This window comes from Alligator mississippiensis, chromosome 4 (genome assembly GCF_030867095.1).
Source record: "Alligator mississippiensis isolate rAllMis1 chromosome 4, rAllMis1, whole genome shotgun sequence".
Classification (NCBI taxonomy): Eukaryota; Metazoa; Chordata; order Crocodylia; family Alligatoridae; genus Alligator; species Alligator mississippiensis.
In genome coordinates, this window is record NC_081827.1 from 29183145 (window position 1) to 29201831 (window position 18687).

An 18687-nucleotide genomic window follows, 5' to 3' on the forward strand; every position below is an offset into this window, starting at 1 on the left:
AGCACAAGCTCTCAAACTTTCCCACAAACTGAGCACAATGTAATGGAGAGAGATTATTTGGAGCAGTGGTTCTCTATCACAGGGCAGTGTGTTGATTGTAAATGGTGTGTAAAATGTAAATAGGGAACTGTTTTTTATGATCTTTCATAATAGGGAGCACCTGATGAAATGACCAGGAGGAGGAAAATTTAGAATAAAAATAGGGAAGTATTTTTATTCAGTGCATAATTAATATAGGATGTTGTGGAAACCAAAAGAATAAAAGAGCTCAAAAAAGGATTTGATAAGTTTCTGAAGGACAGGTCCACCCAGGTTTATTAAGCACAACAGTCAGGGATGTAACCTTTTCCCTCTCTATGAAAGGGGATGGGGTTACACTATACCTGTTTCTTATATTCTTTATACCCTGTTTCTTATCTGTTTTATAGCATCTGTTACTTGCCACTATCAGAGACTGGATACTTAATGGACATTTGGTTTGGCCAAATAGGGCAGTCCTTATGCTCCTGAGGTACCAACAGGTGAGATGTAATGCGTGATATAGAGAGAGCTTATGGGAACTGGCTACTTCCTCCAAATGTTGTTACAGCATTAATCAGCATCATGTCAAGATCCAGTCCTGGAACCACAACCCAGGGGCTCAAGGACCAAGCACCAGCTCATCCTTCCATCAGCCCACAGCTCACGAAGGAAAACAAAGCAGAAAGGAAAGGGGCCCTGATGGGGAAAGGCCTTCTACCTCTGGCTCCAGATTGGGTCCTCTTGCCTACATAGGACTTCCTGTTTCTTGGGGAAGCTGTCCAAGCAACAAGGCTCCTGCTGTCCTTTCCTTTGCACTCTGACTCAAGATCTGATCACTCACTGCCAACCCCACTCAGACTTCACCCTCTACCTCCCTCATGTCTTGGATTGTTGGAGCTCAGTTCTCATGGTATCTGATCCAGCTTGCTCCCTGACCTTGCTCTTCTAGCATTTCCATGCTGACTTTGGCTCTGATCCTCTGGCTTTGACCCTGGCTACTCCTCAGACTTCTGCTAATGGCTTGACCACCTAGCCTTGGTACATGATGCATTGTGTTATGACACCACGCTGCTCCATGCTCATTACTTCTGAAATGGGAAGCAATATAGATGGCTTAGTGAGGTGCTGCAGACGCACTAACTAGCTCTGCTAAGAGTTAGAATTAATTAGTCTGGGCACAGCACTGTGCTAATACATCTGTGCTGCTTCCCGTTCAGGAGGCATGGCATGCAGAACTAGCTCAGCAACTCTGCATAGCACCATCTTGCACTGGCATTGTGGTCTGCTAAGGTGGATACACTGCTGTTCCTTGTTTTGGGCTGGACTACTAGTTCTACAGGCTGTGTAGATTACTTCGCAGTTATTAAGGTGGGTTAGGGGCCAAAAGATTAAGAACTACTAATTTAAGAGGATGTTATATGATCACAAATATAATTGTACTGATCACCTCCCTTATAATCTGTAATCATCCAGTTACAGCAATTGCTTATGAGGGAAAGCAATATTAGGAAAATATTTAATGTATTTCAATTATCTTTAATTCAGTGCAGCAACAGGTAATCAAGAGTAAAGGTAGTGCTAGTCCAGCCTCAACAGACATCAACAAGATGTTATTGTTTTGTATTAATTAATAAAAGGCTTAGACAAAGAAGAAGCTTTTTCATATTAATAACCATAATTTCGCTAGACCCTCCCTAAAAGAAATACATTTTTAACATAATTCTTCTGAAACATAAATATCTTTATCAAACCTGTTTGTTCTGTGTCTCTTCATAAGCCAGTCTCCAAGTATTACTTACTAGATTTGTGCTGAAATTTTGTTCTGGAAACTGTTTACATTTAGAAGACCAGGAAACAGAAGAGGACTGTGGACAGGAGCTATAATCTCCTGCTGCTGCTACATTGTACTGAGGTTTTGTACTACAGTCTGTGCAAGTTGATTCCATAGCTTGAGATAACTATTGTAAAGTACAGTAAAAGATGCGTATTATTTTATTTCTCTAAACTGTTGTGGTTAATCCTGTGCTTTATAAAGACAAGGACAGTCCTGTGCTTTTATATTCGGTGTATTTTATATGTGTCATTACACCTCCCCCGCATAGAAAATATTCTACTTATTTTCTCTAGGGGTGAAATTCTACCGTATTTTACCTGAGCACTTATATTTACTTTTAGCATATGCATTCATTCTATCTTAAATGAAGGTAAACTTAGGTGTATGCTTAACTTTATGTATGTACATAAGTACTTTATTGAACTGGGGCTTGAATTTAGAAAATAGAAGATATTTCACATTGGTGTTGTGAGGCTCCTGTACATTATGAAAGCAGGATTCTGTGTTGGTGCACTTCAGCGCACAATGGAAATTTGGATGCAGATCAAGGGAAGTGCCACGGGGTGTGAAACCCCACAGATCTGGTGGCCTTTTCACAATCTAAGGGGCACAGTATGGCAATGTCTGCTATTTAAGGCCCCGGCCACATAATTCATATATTATGCAATTAACTGGTTCATTGTACAATAAATTTAGACTGGCCACACTTGCAAAGTAAATATGCAATAAAAATGTTCATTTGGCTATAAAAAGAACCATCTAGATGTACAGTGCTTGAAAATGTGTAACAACTTCATACCTCAGGGGTGCTCAACCCAAGGCTTACGGAGCCTTGCAGACTGGCCCACAGGGCTCCCCAGGTGTTGGGAAATCTGGTGGGCATGGGGAGCAATTGCAGTTAATACTGCTACCCCTCCCTGCTGCCAAAATCCCAAGCTTCACACAGTGGGTTGGAGCCAGGCCACAATCCTCCCCCTGCACAGCCATATCGGGACTGAACCATGCCCCCTTCCTTCTGTGCATCTGGGCTGAGGCCAGATCATGCTCCTTACCCCTGTGAAGCAGGTTAGGGCCAACCCACACCCCTACCTCCTCCTTTCCCCATCTGGGCTATGCCTGCTTCCCTCTGCCTGGCCAGGTTGGGGCCAGGCCATGCCCCTTTCCTCCTGCACAGCTTGTTCAGGGCCAGGCCCCACCTCCTTCCTGCTGCAGAGCTGGGTCACTCCTCCCTACACCCCACCTGTGTGGCTGGTTTGGTGCCAGGCCATGCTTACTTCCCACCATGGGTCTGGGCCATACCCCCACCCTCTGCAGGGCTGGATGGGGCTGGGTCATGCATCCTTCCCCGCCCCACATGGGGCCATGTTAGAGTTGGATCAAGCCCCCTTGGCTGGCACAGCTGGATCAGGCTGGTCTGCCTCCTCCATGAGGCTGGGTGAGGCCCTGCGGCACCTGCCCTGTTATCCGATTGCCAATATGCAGCCCGGCAGCTTGGAGAGCAGCATCTAGCTGGTAAGTCTGTTGGGAGAGAAGGGGCAGTGGGAGGGACGGGGCACGAGGGAGGCAGATTGAAGTCCCCACAGTAAGGGTGGAAGGGGGGCTGGGGCTGGGGCAGGTGGTGTGGGATGGAGCTGTGAGCGGCTTTTCCAGGGGGCATAGGGAGGGAGCAGGGGGCAGCTCCAACCACTGCACGCACCCCAGGGGCAGGCATAGGGGGCGCGTGCCCCCTAGATCTGCATGTGGGGCAAGGGCAGGCTGGAGTCGGGGTTGCACCAGGATCTTCCCAGTGGGGAAGGGTGGGCTGGGCCAGGGCTGTACTCAAGGTGGGTGGTGGCGGTGCTGGGAGGGGGGCTATGGGGGAACCTACCCCATAGCCCTATTCCCAGTGCCACTGCTGCCCACCCCAAATGCAGCCCCCCACCAGGAAGAGCCTGATGCTGCCCCCACCCCCAGCCTGCAGCGGCAGCCCACCATCATCCCATGCACAGATCCAGGGGGCACATGCCCCATATGCCTCCCCTGAGTGTGTGCACAGTGGCGGAAGCCACCCCCCCAGGATGACCTGCTTGCAGCTCCATCCTGCACCCTGCCCCAGCTGGGCAGTGCCTGCTCCTGCCCCAGCCCCAGCCCCACTCCCTCCCTCACCATGGGGGCCTTGATCTGCCCCCTCCCATGCCCCTTCCCTCTCCACCCCTTCACCCCAACAGACTTACCAGCTGGACGCTGCTTTCCAAGCTGCTGGGATGGCTGCATGATTACTGTGGCTGCATTCATGCACATGGCATTTATCAGCAGCACTATCAACCGCAACAGCCAAAACAGTCTGTTTGCCAATAATGTCAATTTTCCTTTTATCGGTCCTGATACGATATAGACCAATGTATCAGTGAACCTCTAGTACAGAGTATTTCTTCTTCATGGTCCTGCTTCAGAAAAACATCCATTTTCAGAATAGTGCTAATGCCCCTTCTTAAGTTTCATTGACTCCAATGGGCCTTAAGCATATATAAAGTTAAGCATGTATTTCAAGTGCTATTGTTAATAGAATTAAGCATGAGCTATCTTAAATATGAATCTATATTAAGAAGAATCCAAATATAATGACAAATAATGGCAGACTGCTCTATGCCACAGATATTTTAACTATTACTCATGCTGAGTTCTCTGTTCTTCAAGAGAAGGCTTAGACAGTTCTTAATGTGCACTGACAACATAGAAACATTTTTCAACCTCACATCTGCCAACTGCATAAGTCTTACTTCCTGCTGAATAATTTACTACATTTTAAGGATAAATCCTAACCTCATATAAAAAAAAAGATTTTTAAACAGTTACAGGAAAAAATAATAGGTTGATCTTAAAATTATCTTTTCCCTAAGAATGTAAAATAGCAAAAATAAAAATGATGCTATACAATTAGTTTATAAACCTAAAACAATAGAATCCATTAAAAGTTGGAGAGACTTGAGAGAGGATGCTAATTTGCCCTGTGGTGCCACAGCTTTTTAGAAATACATTCAAAGCTTCACGGTGTGGTCTGGAATTGATTACCTTAATCCATTATCAATTCAGTAGGCTTTAGGAAATGCTTATAGTGGATTTTTAAGGGACAAAGTCTCCTCTCGGTTATGTTTATCCAATCTCATCAGGTTAAACGTGTCAATGAAAGCAGATTTTGGCCAGTGTTCTGGTAGAAAAATATTTGAGGACATGTAAGTACAATTCTAAAATTTATTTGCAAGCATTATTTCATCTGTGCTTGCAAATCTTATATAGCCTTGACTTTTCTTTATGTATCTTCTTTTTGTATGGACAGACAAACAAATTATACTGAGTTAAAGATGGAGACATACCCTGCACATCAGCTGTTGCACAGTAACTAGTTTGTGTGTCCACTCTTCTTCTGATTTAAGTTGACATTAAACTGAAACAGCTTACACTTTAATGGACTTCTAGGTAAATCCAGGCTTCTGGGTAGAAAGGATCCTCATAGGACTTCTAAAGTATGTTTAATTTTTATTGTGTGTCTGTTAAGCTGGTTACCTATTTTGGTTGGGGATGTAGCAGCTTCTTATGTTCTCTTATTCTGCTAGCATTCTTGCAGTGTTTCTTGCAGGAGCAAGCTATTCATATTTAGCATCCACTTACTGTGGAAGAGGAGCAGCGGAGCAAAGCAGTTACTGAGCTGATGCACAGTAAATCCTTTCCCCATCTTTTAACTCAGAAATTTGTTCATTTATTCATAGAAAATATAGCTAGAAGGGATCTCCAAATATCATCTAGTACAACTCCATGCTTAAAGCAGAATCATCCTTGTTTCTAAACCATCCCAGGAAAATATTTGTCTAATCTGTTCCCAGCTTTGTCTGTCGATTTGTCAACTTCCCACATTTACCTCTGTGTGTTTTTCAGTGGGGTCTCTTACATATTCAGTGCCATAGCAAGGGGTGGGGGGGAGAGCAGGGTGACGGCCCCACACACTGAAGCGAAGGGGTGCCAACAGGTGCTGCCCAGCCAAGGCGGTACATGGGACAGAGCCCCGACAGTAACTGCTTGTTTTGGGGGGGATGTGGGTACAGAGGAAGGGTGGCTTCTGCTGCTGCATGTACTCCTGGGTAAGCATGGGGAGGCGAGTACCCCATGGATTTGTGCTCTGGGTGAGGGAAGGCTGCCGCTGCAGGCTTTGCCCCAGGTGGCAAAATTCATTGCTATGGCATTGAACATATTATATGATATCCATAGGCCCATGCTCATACACTTTCTATATTTAAGTCTCTGTAAAGATTCATTTCACATGCTGTTCCCAGTGAATAAAGTTGACATCATAAACAATATATGGTTTGTCTGATATTGGCTATTATCTTTCTTCTAACCTCTGTGTACTATCTATCTTTAGTCTATGAATACCTTGGAGCAGAGGCTGCTCTTAAGTATTTGTAAAATGTCTAGAAGATGACAAGCCCTATCACTGAAAATAACACATAATTATAATAAACGTAAAATATAAATGACAGATGATTTGGATGGTTTGATACATTTTTAAGGAGGAAGCCTCCATGGACTTAACCTGAGAGATTTTGGAATTATTTTAAAAATTATTTTGAAATTCTTAGTTAATAGTATACACTTGACCTATGTGTTATAAATTTAACTTACTTGTGGTTGGTATTTTGTCTTGTCTGAGAGATGCTTTCTTCTATTATCTAATACTTGTTGTTGTGCCCTTGTAACAAAGTATAAGAAAGATATGTGAGATTTTAAATATCTTGGTCATACATCTCAAGAGATTAGTAATTTTGGCATTGAAATAAACACATTAAAAAAGCCAGATTTTCCATGATATCCTGAGCAGTCACCATCTGAAACTTGGCTGCTTAAATCAGTAAGTTGGGTACTCATTTACTGAACAATAATACTCTAACGGGCACCATAGGAACTGGTGGGGAAACTATTTAAAACCCTAAAACAACCTGTATCTTTTCCTGCTGACACCATCTATACTTTTCACCATAGGTAGCAGTAGGGGGAGGGGGGACTAACAAGGCTTAGCCCGTCCAAACGCAGGGCAGTGGTAGGGCCACAAAGCAGCCCAGCCAAGGGCTTCCAGCAGCTGCAGGAAGGGAGTGGGGCTGGGGCTAGGGGAGGGGCAGGTGCTGCACAGCTGGTGGGGCACAGGACTGAGCCGTGAGCAGTTCATCTGTGGGGTGTGGCTCCTGCTGCTATGCGCACCCCAGGAGACATGGGGAGGCACATGCCCCCAGATCTGTGTGAGGCAGGACGGGCTGCCTGCTGGGGCTGGGGCTGTGGTAGTGGCACTGGAAGGGGACTATGGGAGGGTGCAGCCACCCCAAAATTTGCAGTAGCCCCTCCGACCCCCCTCCTAGCACCACCGCCACGCACCCCAGTGCAGCCTGGCCCACCCTGCTGGGAAGAACCCAGTGCTGTCCCAGCCCCAGCCCACAGCAGCCAGCCCTGCCCCATGCAGATCCAGGGGCATGCACCCCCCCCATACCTCCCCCTATGCATGCAGCAGCAGCAGCAGCTGCCCTGCCTCCCCACATCTCCCTGAATAAGCCACGATTTCATCCCATGCCCAGCTATGACTTGGGGTGGGGTGGGCACAGGGGTCCTAGGGGCTCAGTTCCCTCCAGTTCAATGGTGCAGCTGAGGCTGGCCTCACTCTGGCCCCTGGCTCTGGGCCCCCCCCAGGCAGTGCAGAGCCAGGGACAAGGATGGGGCTGGTGCAGGGTGGGGGGGGCGGCAGATAGGGGTATGCAAAATGAGCCGTATTCGATTCAAATTCAGATTTAGCCTGAATCAGGGACAGTGATTCAATTCATTGATTCAGATCACTGTCCCTAATTTGATTTGGCCAAATCTAAATCTGAAGATTCAATGCTGATTCAGAGAGTCAGCGATTTGGCCATAGACACAGCTGTAAATGTTTTTTCTATATACCTCGAGGTACCAGGCATGGCTTGTGACCGCTGTGATGTCGGGGTGGATGGACCATCCCACAAAAGCGTGCCCCCCCTGCCCCCCCGTGTGCTCGGTGGTCAACCCAGAAGTGGTCCAGAAGTACTTCCAGTCCACTTCCGGTTCCATCTGGGAGTGCACAGGGGGGCTCTCTCATTCCCCCCTGGCTCAGCGATCAGCCATGGGGGGACCCCAGGTGCACTCCTAGACCCAGGAGGCACCAGTTACCGACCCAGGGAGGCACAGGGGGCCCCCCTGTGCACTTCCCAGCAGACCCAAAAAGAAGATACATTTCCGGGTCTGCTGCCAAGTGTGCTGGGGAGCTCCCCATGCTTCTGTGGGATGCTCCATCTGCCCTACCACTTCAGCATTCACGAGCCACTTGGTACCTTGAGGTAGGCAGAAAAAACATTTAAAGCTGTGTCTATGTCCGAATCTTTCTGCATCTCTCCGAATTGATTCAGAGGGTTCCAATTCAGTTCAGAGAGATTAAAGGGTCTCCTGATTCAATTTGGATTTGGAGATTCAGCCACTGAATCAGGCCAAATCTCCACTGAATCAATTCAGGGACCAAAGCTTTGCACAGCCCTAGTGGCAGATTCATTGGTGCGGGGGGTGCCAGAGCTAGGCAATGATCCCAGGCATGGGGGAAGAGGTGGCCACATGGGCACAGTGGGCCCTGGCCCCAATCTTGGCTTGGCTCTGCTCCCTCCTGATCCCTGCTCAGTCCCGTACCCAGTCCCATCCTCAGCCCCACTCCCTTCCCTCCCTCATGGCCCTTTCTTCTCCCCCTGCAGACTTTCCCACCAGGGCAGGGCAAAGATGTAGTGCCCTTGCCACTGATTGGCGGAGGGCATCTTCACTCAGTCTACATCACTACTGTACAGGGGCAGTAGTGACATAGACTGAGTGAAGGTGCCCTCTGCCAATCAGTGGCAAGGGGTGCGACTGCTACAAAATGCCTGTGAAATCTGCTCAGTCCACTGTAAGCGGGCCATGAAAAACCATTGTCTCACCATGACTTAGGTAGGTTCCTAACCATAGGCCATAGAATTTCAACTATTTACTTAATAATTTATGTTTCGCTAAAGTACACCCTGCAGAAAGGCTTCCAGACTTACTCTGAAGACTTTAAAAATCCACCAGTCCATTTGGTAATTTGTTCTGAAGGATACCATTAAATATTAGAACCTTATTTTTAATTTATCTGTCTAATTTATCAGCTTGCACCTATTCATTCTCATTATGCCTACCTCCAATACATTAAAGAACCCTTTTGTACCAGTTCTTAGTCTAGCCAGAAAACATTTATCTACTAATAAATGGGAGGGTAGGGAACAGCTGCAGGCAGACCTGGATAGGTTGGACAAGTGGGCAGAAAGCAACAAGATGCAATTCAACAAGGAGAAATGCAAAGTGCTGCACCTAGGGAGGAAAAATGTCCAGCACACCTACAGCCTAGGGAATGACCTGCTGGGTGGCACAGAGGTGGAAAGGGATCTTGGAGTCCACTAGGACTCCAAGATGAACATGAGCCGGCAGTGTGACGAAGCCATCAGAAAAGCCAATGGCACTTTATCGTGCATCAGCAGATGCATGACAAATAGGTCCAGGGAGGTGATACTTCCCCTCTATAGGGCGCTGGTCAGACCGCAGTTGGAGTACTGCGTGCAATTCTGGGCGCCGCACTTCAAGAAGGATGCGGATAACCTGGAGAGGGTCCAGAGAAGGGCAACTTGTATGGTCAAGGGCCTACAGACCAAGCCCTACGAGGAGAGACTAGAGAAACTGGACCTTTTCAGCCTCCGCAAGAGAAGGTTGAGAGGCGACCTTGTGGCTGCCTATAAGTTCATCACGGGGGCACATAAGGGAATTGGTGAGGATTTATTCACCAAGGCGCCCACGGGGGTTACAAGAAATAATGGCCACAAGCTAGCAGAGAGCAGATTTAGATTGGACATTAGGAAGAACTTCTTCACAGTTCGAGTGGCCAAGGTCTGGAACGGGCTTCCAAGGGAGGTGGTGCTCTCCCCTACCCTGGGGGTCTTCAAGAGGAGGTTAGATCAGTATCTAGCTGGGGTCATCTAGACCCAGCACTCTTTCCTGCTTATGCAGGGGGTCGGACTCGATGATCTACTGAGGTCCCTTCCGACCCTAACATCTATGAATCTATGAATAATAATCAAGTCACCTCTCGGCCTTCTTTTGGATAAACCAAACAGATTGATTTCCCCAAGTATCTCAATGTAAAACATTTTATCCAAAACTAAATTAGTTTTGTGGCTTCTTGCCTTTTTCCATTTTTTCAAAATCCCTTTTAAAAATATTGACCCCAGAACTGGTTGCTGTATTACAGTGTTAATTGCACCTGTGCTGTATGCAGAGATTAAAAATCACCTCTAACCTGAAGAAGAATGCCTTGTATTTGAAAGCTTGATTAACTCTACCCCAACTACATAGTTGGTCCAATAAATTATATCACTCTAAAAAATCCTTGCCTCATATAATTTCTGAACCACCACGGCTATAATATCACTCTTACACTACTTCAACTTTTACTCATTCCTTCCCTGTTTATATAGATCATATTAAGCCACTTTTTCACAGCATCTAGCAGTTCATGGTGGCATCTTTGACTACTTTGGCTCATAAAACATTTTCAGTGAGACTGTTTACCAGTATACTGTTCCTAGTCTGTAGGTATGGCCTGAATTCATATGTTAACTAGAGTTTGCAGGCTGGATTGTTGTTCAATTCCCAGCTGCTACCGGTAATGTTCAGGAAGAATTTTTTCCCACCTTGGTCTGTTTTAAAGATTAGAACCATCTTGCAGCAGTGGGAGCCTTTGCTATCTCAATATTAGACTACTGCTATAGTTCTACATGCAGACACATCAACCTAGGGAATGGAGCTGCTGCACAATCGAGCAGCCTACTCGTTAAGTGATAGTTCTTGCCAACAGCATAGTACACAAGTTCTCTGTCATCTCTAAAAGCCATTTATTGGTTGAGAGTGACATTTCGGGTTTGATTTATTTGAGAGACTATTTGTTCTGTATGGCAAACTGCCATGCTAGCAATTAGCAGAGATATTTAATCTGAAGACCCCTCAGTTTAAGGAAAGGGGAGCTGCTGGCAGGATGTTCTGTATGAGAGGTCCTCAGTTTTGGGCCCTAAGTCATTTTTCTGTGGTTTGAAATAAGCCAGGTTTGATTACTTTTGCAGGCTATAATGCCTATCTACTTAGCTAGGCTTCTGAGAAGGGAAAAACACAATAAAAGGTCAAATAAGGTAGGTTTATTTTGGTTCAGGTATCTCTAGATCTGGGTAGGTTTCCTGAGTAGGAGCATGGAAACTGCTGGGGTTGTTTTTTTTTTGTCTTAATTGCCTTTTTTAACCTTTGTAATACTCTCTAGAACCTTGAAATGGCACGTTGCAAATTTCAAATTTACAAATGAAAATAAAGAAATAGCATCATGGAATTCTTGTCTTTGCACACATCTTCATTAAGGGTTAGCTAGTGCCTATAATTAAACAGGTACCTGTTTTGGATATCATCTAGATTTGTTTTATATGATGCACGTTGCGGTGACACAGGAAGTTCCATATTATATCTTTTCACTGGTATTTTTATACCCCTTGACATATCAACATAGACTGGTTTTCTTATGCTGTCTGTAATAAAAATGTTCAGAAAATTGGTATCGGAATCAAAGCAAGATTTAAGCTCTCTAGTTTATTTTAGCAAGGCATAACCCATTGTTCATTCTTCCTAACCAATACAGGCAACCTAACCGATATAAGTATATTTTTGCTTTGCTTGCCATTTTCTCTGTCTGAACTGCTTATTGTTAATCCTATTCTAAATGTATTATTCTAGCTGTATGTTCCTTTGTATCCATCAAATTCCAGGCATTGCAAGGCTCTATTATAATTTCTCATTCAGTTTGTTCTCACTACCCATGAAAAAACAAAGGAGCCTGTTTCCACCCTCACCTTTTTGAGCATAAAATGGAAAGATCCCTATCATCTGACTCAGATAATGTTACACAGAACAACAGGAGATTTTCAGGAAATGTGGAGATGTTTGTTATTCAGGAGACCAAAGTAAGATTCTGAGGAAGGATGTGGAGAAAGGCACTCAGTATAGCAGGAGGAAGAGGCTATTCCAAGTGTTGTGGGTACCGTGAAAGAAGGCATGACACTAGGAATATGCAGACAAGGTTCTTTAGGTAAATGTGATATCTTTTAGTAGATCAACGAAATAGTTGGAAAAAATGTTCTTTGCAAGCTTTTGGGTACAAACACCCTTTTCAGACACAGGGGAGTTTTTTGGGTGGGATTTTTTTGTGTTCTTTGTGTTTCTACCCAGGAGAGAACACAAAGAAACGACACACTCTCCCTGTGTCTGAAGAAGGGTGCTTGTACCCAAAAGCTTGCAAAGAACAATTTTTCCAACTATTTAGTTGGTTTAATAAAAGATATCACATTTACCTGAAGAACCTTGTCTGCCTATGTCCTTAGACCAACATGGCTACAACCAACAACTCTATGACACTAGAAATAAAATTTGAAAGGAGTACTTGGAAAAAGGGCATAAGGGAAATAAAAGATGCAAAATGAAATGAGTGCATATGGTCTGCATGATTTTGAAGGTGAATTTATGGTGCTAGCCAAGATGATTTGGTTCCTCTTCTGTCCTGTTTTTCTGTGAAGATATTGTTTTCACTTTTAGTTATTATGTTTACCTAAAGGTAGATGCAATTCTTGACATAACCAGTTAATAATCTTACAGTAGCAGTCCGAGGTTACAGTATATGGCTCTCAATTGTAAAACCTGACTATTACTATATTAAACTTACCAGTATTATCTTTCTTGCTTGCTATCTGGTTAACAACATACAGATTGAGAAGATCTAAACTGACTGTTGAACTTCTAGGGGATGAGGACACTCCCAGTAGCTTCATCTTTGATCTAAGTTTTTTCTTTTCGAAGAATTCCTATACTTTTCAAAAGAAAAATTAGCTGCTTTAAATAAACTCCAGATCCCCTTACCAGTATCTGTGGCACACTTCTATACAACTGCATAAACAGCTTAGCAGCACAATTCCATTTACTGTCAATAAAATCACATACAAAATGCCTACACACTATGGATATAGCTGTAGGGATTGTAAAAATATTTTTAAAGGTCACATTTATTACTTTAAAAAAATATTGCATCTTATATAAATATTACTGACTGTTGTCTTTGAAACAAAAATAATCATGGTTATTTTTGTGGAAAAATTGATCCCTTCACTTTCTCAAATGCCACGTTAAAAATTTAAAATCTCTTTTGCATAAAACAGTGCCAAATTCCTTGAAGGAAAACTACATATTGTCAATAATTGTAAGAGCTAAGATTTTTTTATGAACCTTAGAAACTGGTAAACAAATCAACAAGATTATAAAGATGTGACCATCTATATGTGGGCACACAGAGCTTATTGTTCCCCTAGACTGTCTTTCTTGGCACAGAAAATATTGTCCTATGACAAAAAAGAAAACCCCATGACTGGGACCTTTGAGATGTCTTCATATGCCAAGGGTCAAAAGCAAATCTGATCAACACTTGTAATTTCTCTGGGTTGCGTATTCAGTTTAACTCTTGAATTTCATTAATAGCAATGAAGGGAACAAGCCTTGAATTTTGCAGATGATCACTCAGCTAAATAAATCTTCCTGAGATCACAGATATCAAGTACAACAAACAATAATGAATGAGTAAATAAAACCAATAACAACTTGTTTAGTTTTAGCTCCAAGAAGGACAATGAAGGCTCCAGGCTGTGCCATTCCATAAAAACCTTTGAACTGAAATGTAATTTTGTACTTGACCTGATTTAGAACCTAGCCTGTGACACACAGATAAACTTATTTCCAATTAGGAAGACAAATAGGTAAATTCAACCCTTGCGCAATTTAACACAGTTCTCATTGCTCTCCTCTCCTAATCCTTTCATATCCCTTAGTTTTTCTGTACCCTACTTTCCTTGCCTCCCACTTTCATTCTCTCTTTCTTCTACGTCTTCAAATCTCCTACTCTGTGGTTTATCCCCTCATAATACAAGAAGACTCTGAACCCCCTATCCTCAAAAAAAGAAAACAAAAATCAACAAAAAACCCACCATCCTGTCCCTTGGCAGCTTATTCAGATGTCAAATAATCCTTCAGCCTACCACCTCAAAATAGACCCTGTGCATAGTTTACAGCTGTTACTTCATGCATATTCATAGAATCATAGAAAATTAGGGTGGGAAGGGACCTCAGGAGGTCATCTAATCCAACCTCCTGCTCAAAGCAGGACCAGCCCCAATTAGATCATCCCAGCCAGGGCTTTGTCTAGCCAGGTCTTAAGAATCTCCAAGGATGGAAATTCCACAACCTCTCTAGGTAACCTGTTCCAATGTTCCTAGTGAGAGAGTTTTTCCTAATGTCCAACCTTGTTGCAACTTGAGACCACTGATCTTCAGGACACTTAGTTAAGAAGCTCAAGGGAGAGCCGAGAGGTAGGAGCTAGGACAGGAGGTAGCTTGCCTTGCAGCAGACCCCCAGCTTGGTTCTGTCACCTCCACTCCACTAAAGCCTACTACAAAGTTCTTATCATTATTACTGGGGATTAGCCAGTTAGACCCTAATAATGAGGCACCACTGACCTATGGTGTGTTCTAGAAAATGCAAAAGTATGGGGACAGTGTCTGCTCCCACTCTCCAATGGGAAGACAGTCTTTGTTCTTGGGCATGGCTCCATTTTGCAAGCCTATTGTGCTTCCCCTATATGCCTTGAGAAGCAGTGCCATATTTTGGGTCTAGGAAAGGTGCAGACTTGATGGCTTCACTCTCCTGTTGGTCCTGGCTACTAAGGAGATTGTCTGTTCTTATTACACTTATGTCCCACCTCCCTCACTGCTTTTTCTCTTTTTGTCCAGTTTCATTTGAATATGTCAGAGTATGTTTAATCCAAGCAATATTTTTTCAAATCAGGTAAATACAAAGAAGCTGATGTACTAGTTTGAATGACAGCATAAAACATTTAAACAAGCCAAACATTTTATGCATAGGTCTAGAGAAAAAATGCTACAAGTCCATAATTAGCTATTAGTTAAACTGACCACATATTTGTGCATTATGAATTTTCAAGTCATTATGCACGAATACCTGCATTGTGGGAAAATGTTCATAATTGGACAGTAACTAATATTATTGCATTGCATGTCTGCAGAGAAATCTAAAATAAAAACATAATGCATGATTCAGCATGAGGATTTCCCAGAAAAAAAGATTTTGCCTTAAAAGTCACACTGAAAGTATGTAAAGATATACCATGTTACAGTCCAGACTTCCTTGAATGTGAAATCAACATTAAACTATTTTGTAATTGTGTAATATACAGTATGCAGAGCTAAAAAAAACTACTTGCCTTTTGCTTTCTTCTCTCCTGCTTAAGTATGATTCTGCTCCTGAAAGATGGCAAGTAACATTAAATCTGCATGAAAGGATTTCATATTTATTTGTAAGCTGTAGCTTAATGTTGAGGTATAAGAATATAGGACTCTAATACCTACTAATACTACTGAGAGTTACATGTGTAAGCCATCATATTTCAAGCTAAGACATTTGGCAAGGCCATTAGCTCATAAAAGCCAGTAAAACTCTACTGCAGACAATTTGAACTATGCTGATTTCTACCAGCTGGGCTTCTGCCCCATTATCTTTAAATCACTACTATTAAAAACATTGTGTATCCCCAAATTAAGACTCTTAAGCAATTAACCAAGTATATAACTTAACTATCTATTTTAAAGTCCTTAAAATAATACAAGGAATCTTTACAGTCCTAGCAGACTCCAAGATGAACATGAGTCGGCAGTGTGACGAAGCCATCAGAAAAGCCAATGGCACTTTATCGTGCATCAGCAGATGCATGACGAATAGGTCCAAGGAGGTGATACTTCCCCTCTATCGGGCACTGGTCAGACCGCAGTTGGAGTACTGCGTGCAATTCTGGGTGCCACACTTCAAGAAGGATGCGGATAACCTGGAGAGGGTCCAGAGAAGGGCCACTCATATGGTTAAGGGCCTGAAGACCAAGCCCTACGAGGAGAGACTAGAGAAACTGGACCTTTTCAGCCTCCGCAAGAGAAGGTTGAGAGGCGACCTTGTGGCTGCCTCTAAGTTCATCACGGGGGCACAGAAGGGAATTGGTGAGGTTTTATTCACCAAGGCACCCCCGGGGGTTACAAGAAATAATGGCCACAAGGTAGCAGAGAGCAGATTTAGATTGGACATTAGGAAGAACTTCTTCACAGTTCGAGTGGCCAAGGTCTGGAACGGGCTTCCAAGGGAGGTGGTGCTCTCCCCTACCCTGGGGGTCTTCAAGAGGAGGTTAGATCAGTATCTAGCTGGGGTCATCTAGACCCAGCACTCTTTCCTGCTTATGCAGGGGGTCAGACTCGATGATCTATTGAGGTCCCTTCCGACCCTAACATCTATGAATATATGAGTTCATTCTGCACTTTTCTATTCTGCCTTTCGTGCCATGGTGAACAGTATTAAAAAAGCAAAACTAACAAAGAAAAACAATGGAGCATTGCCCCTGTTCTTTAACACAGGGGTTTTCAACCTTTTTGGATCATTATACCCCCCGGTGGCCAGATGCAGAGAAGTGCACTTCTGGCCACCAAGCAGGGGGGCCTAGATATCTGCTCTAAGATGTCTTGTATTTATACAAGTATAAGGACAGTATTCACAAGCATTTATGCCAATAGTTATTGCAAGCTAAAACTTCCCTTCAAAAAGAAGCTGTCAAAAAATCTTTATGGGGTTACTTTAGTACGACTCTGCACGTGTGTTTAGGATGATTCTAAAATTGTATTTAGCAAGCCTAGTTTCAAAAGCTTGGTGAAATCCTTTGAATTTTAAATTTCTAGTGGAAATTAGGTGGTATAGTAATTAAAAAATAAATAAATGAAGGGGATTTTTTAAATTTAAATATTGAGTATAAAAATGTTACCAGCTTGTGGGTGATGATTTTCCTGTTTCTTTACAGCCCAGCAGCTGTGCATGATCCTCCCCTGAAATGTACATCTAAGTAGTAAGTATGTTAAACAACTTTTGGATTTCACTTTTGGTTCAAGAAGAGAGAGAATCTTGTGGCAAAGACCTTGGACTGGTACTCAGTATCTGGGTCCAATTTTTTGCTGCTTCCGTAGTTTTCCTGGGTGCCTTTGGGAAAATCCCTTAATTTTTCTATGCCTTACTTCTTGATTTGTAAAAATGAGGATAACAATACTTAACTTCTCCCCTTTGTCTGCCTTGTCTACTTAAATTGTAAACTCTTCAGAACACAAAGTGTTTTCTGTTTAATATAATAAAATCACAATCTCAAATGGGATTATTATATGCTGCTATAATAAAACTAATAAATAGAATAAAATTATATGTAAATCAAATAAACTATGAGTTCAGAATTATGCCTTCCAATAGCTAAATTCAGGTTTTTTATAAAACTTTTTTTTTATAAGATGAGTTTGCCCATCATTTTGGGAAAAGACACAAAAAGTATGAAGTCATATGATAATGAATGAGATTTTTAATTAACATTATTAATTCCTGATGGGATAATGACAGTGAGGAATTTAAGTTACATAAATAATTAAATTCTGTCTTTTCAGAACCAGATCAAAAATTGAAATCTTTTCCAGATGAAGAAGACAGCGTAGAGACACTTTCCATGTCGACTGGCAGTTACTAAAGAAGGGGAAGCAATGGGGTTGTAAACAGGAAACCACAGTGATAGTCCCAGGTGATAAACAACGGGTAGCAGCACATTTCTTTCAACCATTTTGGGTGGTTTGGGTAATCTGTTGTCTTTGGCTACTGCTTTGTTTTTATTTAACATTGGTTAGCGGAAACAGAGGAACTAAAGGTTTCCTCTGGCTAAACTTGGCTTTGTTTAAATGGGAGGTGCTTTATCATCAAACTTCCTCTGGTTCAGACGAGCTTGGGTCCCTTTGATTTCTCCTCATGCAGAAACATGCATTTGGACTATCATAAGATGTGGAAGGTATCAGATTTGGTTAGAAATAATTCATAGTAAATCCAGCAGCATCCATAGTTATAATACCAGCAATATTTTCATTTTCATTTTCATTGACAGTGACACACTGCCCAGGCTGCCCCGTCCTGGACCTGAGGGAGGAGATAAGCCTTCTCACATCCCCTATGTCTGCCCAGTCCCAGGTGGGCGGGAGACAGCCCCTTCCCATGCAGCCCACGTTGCCCAACCGAGTGCCTGGCAGGGAAGCGATGTCTGTGGGGCAAAGCCCCTTCGGGACGTGCCATCCTGCCCACTCCTGTGGAGATGCTTCTGGACAGCCCCAGACTCCCTAAGCAGAGGGGGGACCGGTGGGACGGGAAACTGAGGAGGCTGCTCTGCCGCCAGCCATCCCTTCCCCCCAGGGAGGAGCAATAGGTCTTGTCACACGGTGCCCCGCCTGAGATGGGGCAGGCCCCTGCACACCCAGCCCCACGCTGTGGTGGGGGTGCGGCCTCCCACTGCCCCTGTGCCATCGTTTCACTCACCGACTGCCCCCAACCCAGTTCATTTTCAGCCCGAGCAGGTCGCACGCAGGGGCTGGCAGGCTGTCGCAGGCCTCCACGCCCGACCACCTGCAGGGTCCCCCTGGCCAGCTGCAGTGCTGTGGCACCGGGAGCAGGGAGACTGTGCCTCCCCTCCTGCCCTCCACGCTCCCCTGGCTGATGTGAAGCGCTCAGTGAGGAGCAGGAGGGAAATGGCCCATGGCAGGTGCCAT

At 43.8% G+C, this 18687-nt stretch overlaps 1 protein-coding gene across 1 annotated transcript in view; it reads right to left on the reverse strand.

Annotated features, from left to right (window-relative positions):
- Window positions 1–18480, reverse strand: part of REDIC1 (regulator of DNA class I crossover intermediates 1) — a 28861-nt gene extending 10381 nt beyond the window's left edge. Inside the window, exons 1-4 of the mRNA XM_059725562.1 lie at window positions 18458–18480; window positions 15294–15333; window positions 12693–12831; window positions 11373–11505 (exon numbers count right to left, since the gene is read on the reverse strand). Coding sequence (XP_059581545.1) covers window positions 11373–11505; window positions 12693–12831; window positions 15294–15333; window positions 18458–18480 — 335 coding nt within the window. The remainder of the gene's footprint in view (window positions 1–11372; window positions 11506–12692; window positions 12832–15293; window positions 15334–18457) is intronic.
- Between the last annotated feature and the right edge of the window lie 207 nt (window positions 18481–18687).